The sequence below is a fragment of the Haematobia irritans genome, chromosome 3 (genome assembly GCF_050003625.1).
Source record: "Haematobia irritans isolate KBUSLIRL chromosome 3, ASM5000362v1, whole genome shotgun sequence".
Classification (NCBI taxonomy): domain Eukaryota; kingdom Metazoa; phylum Arthropoda; class Insecta; order Diptera; family Muscidae; genus Haematobia; species Haematobia irritans.
Window position 1 is genome coordinate 106,225,773 of NC_134399.1, and position 9,716 is coordinate 106,235,488.

The 9,716-nt window shown below is 35.5% G+C and overlaps 1 protein-coding gene across 1 annotated transcript; it reads right to left on the reverse strand.

Annotated features, from left to right (window-relative positions):
• Positions 1–464: 464 nt before the first annotated feature.
• Positions 465–2,418, reverse strand: LOC142229994 (membrane metallo-endopeptidase-like 1). The gene has a single exon (XM_075300600.1). It carries the CDS (start codon positions 2,336–2,338, stop codon positions 509–511), a length of 1,830 nt encoding a protein of 609 aa, XP_075156715.1. The 5' UTR covers positions 2,339–2,418; the 3' UTR covers positions 465–508.
• Positions 2,419–9,716: the final 7,298 nt, after the last annotated feature.

The following is a 9,716-nucleotide window of genomic DNA, read 5'->3' on the forward strand; positions in this document are numbered from 1 at the left end:
CTAGATGTATTAGGTCCATAAATAGATGTGGCGAATAGGGCGAGAATCGGTTAATGTTTTGGTATAGCCCCCCCCCCATAAAAACGATTTGACAATCCGACTTCCATCAATAACAACAACTTGGTGCAAGTTGCAATGTTTTTTCGTTCGGAAATTAGTGTGACTTCAACATACGGATATTTTTGTGAAAATTGCTACATCGACAAAAGTATCATCGCACTAAAGTATCATCGCATGCAAAAGTGGCCAATTTGCTACTAAAATGACCCAATAGTAACTCTCACGTGGAAATTCGCAATCTACTATAGGCCCCACATTCATCGATGTTAAATCATTTTACATATATACGAGCAGAGACTCAGTCAGAAAATATTCCTATATGCAACCATTGATGTAAAAGACTTTCTTGGGTGAAATAACAGCCAAATAAACTTCCTTTCTCTATCCTATATTTATAAAACACATTTATTTTTTCCGATGTAATTAAATTTTAATTTATTAAAAAAAATCACATATTACTCTTAAACACTTTAAGAAAGCTATTCAATTGACAATCGTATGTTGAGGAAAATATTCCCAATTTTGAGAGAATATTATTGAGAATACCTGGATTAGCATAATTTTCACAATAGTACTGGGCAGCATTTAAGAAGAATACCTGTTCCAAAGGCATATCCATCATTTTGCCAATGAATTTCGATTTATTTAGATTTTCCGGTTTATCTGAGAAAATAATTTCATATGAGGCATGGATACTTCCAATCTGGGCGATTTGTTCCATATTCGATTTACCCAAGTTATCCGAATCAAGGGCAGAATATATGTATTGCCCAATAATGGTACCAAGGGAACTTTGTTTAAAGAATCTATCATAGCCCCAATGATATATGGGAGAACGTAAAAGCTCAAAGGGAACAATGATTACATGCGATGTCTCCAAATATATGGGATGGATTCCCATGCCGCTTTGATAATCTTCAGTCACATTAAAGAAATGTTGGATGTTTTTTATTTCCGAATATGTAGATTGTTCGTGGTAGTTGTCGAAATAGAATTCCAATAAACGCATTTGATTGCCATAGTAATCGCTGTACGATAATGTTAGATTACCATAGAAAGATTCCAAAATTTGAACTGTTTCGGGACGAGGTAAATTGCCCACTTTGAAATGTAGTTTATCAAGCTTCTCGATAGAGGCAGGAGCAATCAAGCCGCTCTTATCAGAATGTAAAGTTTTTTTGATTTCATTAAGGGTTTTCTCATAGATCTCTATTACAACAGCCACTTCTTGTTCCAATTCAGGATGTAATTGCTCATATATCCAATGCATGGCCATGGGCATTAGGCCTCGAGTATGACGAATACAATCCATGGAGGATCCTCGCTTATACGCCCAATAGTAATTCATTAAGAATTTCACTTCCAAATAACGAGAGAGGAATACATCGTCATATTCCTTTAGCAAAGCATCCAAAGATTCCAAATAGTGTAGATCGCTTAGATAAATTTCCATATTTGGATCAAGAGACTTTTGATTCAAAACAATTTCCAGGTATTTCTTCAACCATGCGAAGGGAAGATCTTTAACAGCTATTACTTTGCTATCATGTTCAGTTTCCTTAATTTCATCCAATTTTGCTAAAAGATTCTCAAATTCGTAGATCTCTTCGTAGTACTCAGCCATATGTTTTACACCGGGTGGATGGCTAAAAGTTTTGTTTAATTCCTCCACTTCATAATTGGACAGAGTATATAGACCGTTCTCGTTTTTAAATTTACTAATTTCAACAATTACGGGAGATCCAAATCCATCTTTGGGCTTTAACAATTCATTGATGAAAACACCATTTAAGTTATGTTTCCTCATTATGGCCAAGGTATGAACCCAATCAAATTTGGCTTGAACATCCTGACTCGAAGAAAGTAGAGCCGACTTATGGCCTTCATGTTCCTCCAACCATTTCACATAGGGCAAAGTTTTAAATTCATACTCCACTCCACAGGATGTATAAAAGGCATGAGCTTTCTTCACAAATTCGGGCTTATCTGTCATGCGAGTATTCTCCATGAATTGAATTAACTCTGTATTCACTTCATAGTTTATCATTTCAATCACTGAATCATAACTACGGCTCCCAGCACCATGGTTCGCAAACCAATTACCACAGGCATATTCATAAAAATTGGAGCACGGTTTATTATCTCTATCCATAGATTCGAAAATTTCTCTTCTTTGTCTTGCATTGTAAGCATAATTTGGTTCATGCTCATAGTCTTCTTCGGCCTGAGCCAAACCTATTAAGGCTACGGCTATTAACAGCGTTGCTGTAATCCTCATTGTGCTTTTATAATATTTCTAATTTTCCCACAGAGATGCAATTCGTTGTACCTTCCACACAATATCTAAGAATTGAACTGCAGAATGTTCTTTAGCATTTCGAATTTATACGATTGTGCAATCTTTCTTAGTTGAGTCAAATCCCATATTCATATCAGCAGATAGATGATCATGGCCAAAAGGTCATTAAAAAATCAAAAAAAAAAAAAAAACAAAACAAGTATATACGGCCGTAAGTTCGGCCAGGCCGAAGCTTATGTACCCTCCACCATGGATTGCGTAGAAAGTTCTTCTAAACACTGCCATCCACAATGGAATTACTTAAGTTTCACAAAATTTTCTATAGAAATAAAATTTTGACAAAATTTTCTATAGAAATAAAATTTAGCAACATTTTCTATTGAAATAAAATTTTCCCAAAATTTTCTATAGAAATAAAGTTTTGACAAAATTTTCTATAGAAATTAAATTTTGACAAAATTTTCTATAGAAATGAAATTTTAACAAAATTTTCTATAGAAATAAAATTTTAACAAAATTTTCTATAGAAATAAAATTTTAACTAAATTTTCTATAGAAATAAAATTTTGACAAAATTTTCTATAGAAATAAAATTTTGACAAAATTTTCTATAGAAATTAAATTTTGACAAAATTTTCTATAGAAACGAAATTTTAACAAAATTTTCTATAGTAATAAAATTTTAACAAAATTTTCTATAGAAATAAAATTTTGACAAAATTTTCTATAGAAATAAAATTTTGGTAGATTATTTTTGGCTCGAGTGGCTACCATGATTATGAACTGATATGGACCAATTTTTGTGTGATTGGAGATCGGCTATATATACCCAGCAAAAAAATTTGGAAGTTCTTCCAACGCCACAACTTTAAAACCACTTCCAGAAGATGCACTCCCAATGATGTTCTTTATTTTAACTACACAGGAAGTTCTTTTAATTCAATTTTTAATAGCGTGGGGTTTTCATACTTTTAATGGGTAATTCTAACTTTTTATACCCTTCACCACTACTGTGGTACAGGGTATAATAAGTTTGTGCATTTGTATGTAACGCCAAGAAGGAGTAATCATAGACCAACCTTTTAGTATACGGATCGGCTTAGAATTAAATTCTGAGTCGATTTAGCGATGTCCGTCTGTCTGTCTGTTGATGTATTTTTGTGTGCAAAGTACAGCTCGCAGTTTTAGTCCGATTGTCCTAAAATTTGGTATAGGGTCCTGTTTCAGCTCAAAGACGATCCCTATTGATTTTGGAAAAAATCGGTTCAGATTTAGATATAGCTGCCATATAAATTTTTCACCGATCTGGTCATAATTGGCGTGTATATCAACCGATCTTCCTCAAATTCCGTAAATCCGAATATTTTATGGGTCTCGAAAAACTTGCAAAATATCAGCCAAATCGGTTCAGATTTAGATATAGCTCCCATATATAGCTTTCGCCCGATTTACACTCATTTGCCCACAGAGGCCAATTTTTTGCTCCGATTTAGTTGAAATTTTGCATAGGGAGTAGAATTAGCATTGTAACTATGCGTGCCAAATTTGGTTGAAATCGGTTCAGATTTGGATATAACTCCCATATATAGCTTTCGCCCGATTTACACTCATATGACCACAGAGGCCAATTTTTTGCTCCGATTTATTTGAAATTTTGCACAGGGAGTAGAATTAGCATTGTAACCATGCGTGCCAAATTTGGTTGAAATCGGTTCAGATTTGGATATATCTCCATTTTAGCTTTCGCCCGATTTACACTCATATGGCCACAGAGGCCAATTTTTAACTCCGATTTAGTTGAAATTTTGCACAGGGAGTAGAATAAGCATTGCTGCTATACGTGCCAAATTTGGTTGAAATCGGTTCAGATTTAGATATAGCTCCCATATATAGCTTTCGCCCGATTTACACTCATATGACCACAGAGGCTAATTTTTAACTCCGATTTAGTTGAAATTTTGCACAGGGAGTAGAATTAGCATTGTAGCTATGCGTGCAAAATTTGGTTGAAATCGGTTCAGATTTGGATATAGCTCCCATATATATGTTTTTCTGATTTCGACAAAAATGGTCAAAATACCAACATTTTCCTTGTAAAATCGCCACTGCTTAGTCCAAAAGTTATAAAAATGACTCTAATTTTCCTAAACTTCTAATACATATATATCGAGCGATAAATCATAAATAAACTTTTTCGAAGTTTCCTTAAAATTGCTTCAGATTTAAACGTTTCCCATATTTTTTACTAACATTGTGTTCCACCCTAGTGCATTAGCCGACTTAAATTTTGAGTCTATAGATTTTGTTGAAGTCTATCAAATTCTTCCAGATCGAGTGATATTTAAATGTATGTATTTGGGACAAACCTTTATATCTAGTTAGAATCCATTAAATATTATAAAACATTATAAAAATTATTTATTTGGCAAAATGTCTCAGAATTTTTTTAGTTTACATCCAAATCATTGAATTCGGATCACTCCTAAAGAAGTGATGCAAATTCAGTGCAACGGCTCTTGAAATGGAGGAGTACCAGCCCGTGTTAAATTCATCGCTTCTGCGATGATTTTGCACTACTTCCGGATCCAAAAAGAACATTTTCATTACAGTTTTGGCGGCGCGTTTTTTGCTGGGTAACTATAGACCGATATGGACCAATTTTTGCATGGATGTTAGATACCATATACTAACACCAGGTTCCACATTTGAACCGGATCGGATGAATTTTTTGAATCCTCCAAGAGGCTCCGGAGGTCAAATCTGGAGAACGGTTTATATGGGGCTATATATAATTAGTGACCGATATGGACAAATTCTGGCATGGTTGTTAAAGATTATATACTAACACCACGTACGAAATTTCAACCGGATCGGATGAAATTTGCTTCTCTAAGAGGCTCCGCAAACCAAATCTGCGGAGTCGGTTTATATGGGGGCTATACGTAAAAGTGGTCCAATATGATCCATTTGCAATACCATCCGACCTACATCAATAGCAACTACTTTTGCCAAGTTTCAAGTCGATAGCTTGTTTCGTTCGAAAGTTAGCGTGATTTCAACAGACGGACGGACGAACATGCTCAGATCGACTCAGAATTTCACCACGACCCAGAATATATATACTTTATGGGGTCTGAGACAATATTTCGATGTGTTACAAACGGAATGACAAAGTTAATATACCCCCCATCCTATGGTGGAGGGTATAAAAACATTAATTACCAATTATATAACACGTATAATAGACTATACTCGTATGTTTCAAACGTTTCCCATAATTGATTTGATCTGATAAATACATACATCAAATCAGCGATGCCACAATTATATCACCAAAAACCGCCAGATTTGTCCAAAAAATAGCTACAAAATAGCTAGAAAAATCGCTAAAACTTTTTTATACCAAAAGACACATTTTTGATTGACATTTGAAAAACTTAAAGGCTTCACTTCACTAAAAATGCATAATATTAATTTAATTGTATTCATTTTAATAGCACTTTTGTGAGACTGTAACAATATTTAAGTCATATTAGGTCCGTTTGCGTACTCGATAAATTTTGATTACTATCACAAATTTTTACTGGAAGTCCTTCGTTTACACCAAAAAGAAAAATTTTCCCCCGTAAAAGATTGCAAGAGACAGCACACAATTTTTAATCATGAACAAATCCAATGTGTCTGTCAAAACAAATATGCTTTGAGCATGGGATCCCTGAGGGGTTCTAAAAAAAAAACAAGTATAAACGGCCGTAAGTTCGGCCAGGCCGAATCTTATGTACCCTCCACCATGGATTACGTACAAACTTCTACGAAAGACTGTCATCCACAATCGAATTACTTGGGTTTTGGTATCTTAAATCGTTTCCTAAATTGTGAGTTAGTCCATACGTGGTATACATTAGACAAAAAAAGTATGTGTAGGTAAGTCTACAAATAATTACGAATCGATATGGACTTTTGCACGGTACGTAGGGAGCCAGAATTGAAATATGGGGGTCGCTTATATGGGGGCTATATACAATTATTGATATGGATCTGAGGGCTATATATAACTATAGACCGATATGGACCTACTTAGGCATGGTTGTTAACGGCCATATACTAGCACAATGTACCAAATTTCAACTGACTCGGATGAAATTTGCTCCTCCAAGAGGCTCCAAAACCAAATCTCGGGATCGATTTATATGGGGGCTATATGTGATTATGGACTGATATGGACCACTTTTGGCATGGTTGTTAAATATCATATACTACTACCACGTACAAAATTTCAACCAGATCGGATAAATTTTGCTTCTCCAAAAGGCACCGGAGGTCAAGTCTGGGGATCGGTTTATATGGGTCCTATATATAATTATGGACTGATATGAACCAATTCCTGCATGGTTGTTGGATACCATATACTAACATCACGTACCAAATCTCAACCGAATCGGATGAATTTTGCTCTTCCAAGGGGCTCCGGAGGTCAAATCTGGGGATCGGTTTATATGGGGGCTATATATAATTATGAACCGATGTGGACCAATTTTTGCATTATTGTTAGAGACCATATACCAACACCATGTACCAAATTTCAGCCGGATCGGATGAAATATGCTTCTCTTAGAGGCTCCACAAGCCAAATCTGGGGATCGGTTTATATGGGGGCTATATATAATTATGGACCGATGTGGACTAATTTTTGCATGGTTGGTAGAGACCATATACTAACACCATGTACCAAATTTCAGCCGGATCGGATGTAATTTGCTTCTCTTAGAGGCCTCGCAAGCCAAATCGGGGGATCGGTTTATATGGGGGCTATATATAAGTATGGACCGATGTGGACCAGTTTTTGCATGGTTGTTAGAGACCATATACTAACACTATGTACCAAATTTCAGCTGGATCGGATGAAATTTGCTTCACTTAGAGGCCTCGCAAGCCAAATCGGGGGATCGGTTTATATGGGGGCTATATATAATTATGGACCGATGTGAACCAATTTTTGCATGGTTGTTAGAGACCATATACTAACACCATGTACCAAATTTCAGCCGGATCGGATGAAATTTGCTTCTCTTAGAGGCCTCGCAAGCCAAATTTGGGGGTACGTTTATATGGGGGCTATACGTAAAAATGGACCGATATGGCCCATTTGCAATACCATCCGACCTACATCAATAACAACTACTTGTGCCAAGTTTCAAGTCGATAGCTTGTTTCGTTCGGAAGTTATCGTGATTTCAACAGACGGACGGACGGACATGCTCAGATCGACTCAGAATTTCACCACGACCCAGAATATATATACTTTATGGGGTCTTAGAGCAATATTTCGATGTGTTACAAACGGAATGACAAAGTTAATATACCCCCCATCCTATGGTGGAGGGTATAACAAGTAAAGAAAGTCTAAAGTCGGGCGGGGCCGACTATAAAATGTATACCCTGCACCACTTTGTAGATCTAAATTTTCGATACCATATCACATCCGTCAAATATGTTGAGGGCTATATATAAATGTTTGTTCCAAATACATACATTGAAATATCACTCGATCTGGATAGAATTTGATAGACTTCTACAAAATCTATAGACCGATTTCAATAAAATTTGGTACACTTGACTATACATTTAATTGTACTCCTAGAGCAAAATTTCAACCTAATTGGGGTAAAACTCTGGCTTCTGGGACCGTATTAGTCCATATCGGGCGGAAGATATATATGGGAGCTATATCTAAATCTGAACCGACTTCAATAAAATTTGGCACACTTGACTATAGTACTAATTGTTCTTTTTGTGCAAAATTTTAAGCAAATTAGGGTAAAACTCTGGCTTCTGGGGCCATATAAGTCCATATCGGGCGAAAGATATATATGGGAGCTATATCTAAATCTGAACCGATTTCTTCCAAAATTAATAGGGTTCTATTCTGAGCCAAAACACCTACTTGTTTGAAGTCGATTGGACTAAAAGTGCGACCTAAAAGTGCGATATCGACTCAGGAGCCCACCCTGAGCATTTTTGCCAAATGCTCAGGGTGGGTGTTGCAAACATATGCACTAACTTATAATACCCTGTTCCACAGTGTGGCGCAGGGTATAAAAACTTATTCATATAGCACACTAAAATAAGACTTTGAAATCAAAAGAAAATAAATAGACTCATTAACACTTAAACTACAATGTAAGCTTATATTGCGACTTTTGCGACAGTGTGACACAAAAAAATGTTACACAGAAAAAAATATTTCCAATTAAGAAATTAATTGATACACTTAATTTTTTAACCAAAATAGAAACATTAAATTAATTAAGTCAATGATTGACATTTTTTAAATTTTTAACCAAAAAATTAATTGCTGCAATGAACTTTGTACTCAATTTCGGAAGACTGAGTCAGTTAAAAAAAATGTTGGGAATTTCTTTAAATTTTTTAATTAAACAAGTATATACGGCCGTAAGTTCGGCCAGGCCGAAGCTTATGTACCCTCCATCATTGATTGCGTAGAAACTTCTTCTAAACACTGCTATCCACAATCGAATTACTTAAGTTGCGGTAACGCTTGCCAATGGCAAGGTATCTTAAAACCTCCTAACACCATCTTCTAAATTGTATGTAAATCCATACGTGTATAAATCAGTTTGACAAAGTAGACATAACATTTTGACAAAGTTTTCTACAGAAATAAAATTTTGACAAAATTTTCTATAGAAATAAAATTTTTACAAAATTTTCTATAGAAATAAAATTTTGACAAAATTTTCTATAGAAATAAAATTTCTGTAGAAATAAAATGTTGGTAGATTATTTTTGGCTCTAGTGGCAACCATGATTATGAACCGATATGGACCAATTTTTGTGTGATTGAACCAATTTTGGTTGTTAGCGACCATATACTAACACCACGTTCCTAATTTGAACCGGATCGGATGAATTTTGCTCCTCCAAGAGGCTCCGGAGGTCAAATCTGGAGAATGTTTTATATGGGGGCTATATATAATTACGGACCGATATGGACCAATTCTGGCACGGTTGTTAAAGATCATATACTAACACCATGTTCCAAATTTCAGCCGGATCGGATGAAATTTGCTTCTCTTTGAGGCTCCTCAAGCCAAATCTGTGGATCGGTTTATATGGGGGCTATATATAATTGTGAACCGATGTGGACCAATTTTTGTATGGTTGTTTGAGACCATATACCAAAACCATGTACCAAATTTCAGCCGGATCGGGTAAAATTTGCTTCTCTTTGAGGCTCCGCAAGCCAAATCTGAGGATCGGTTTATATGGGGGCTACATATAATTATCGACCGATGTGGACCAATTTTTGCATGGTTGTTAAAGCCCATATACCAAC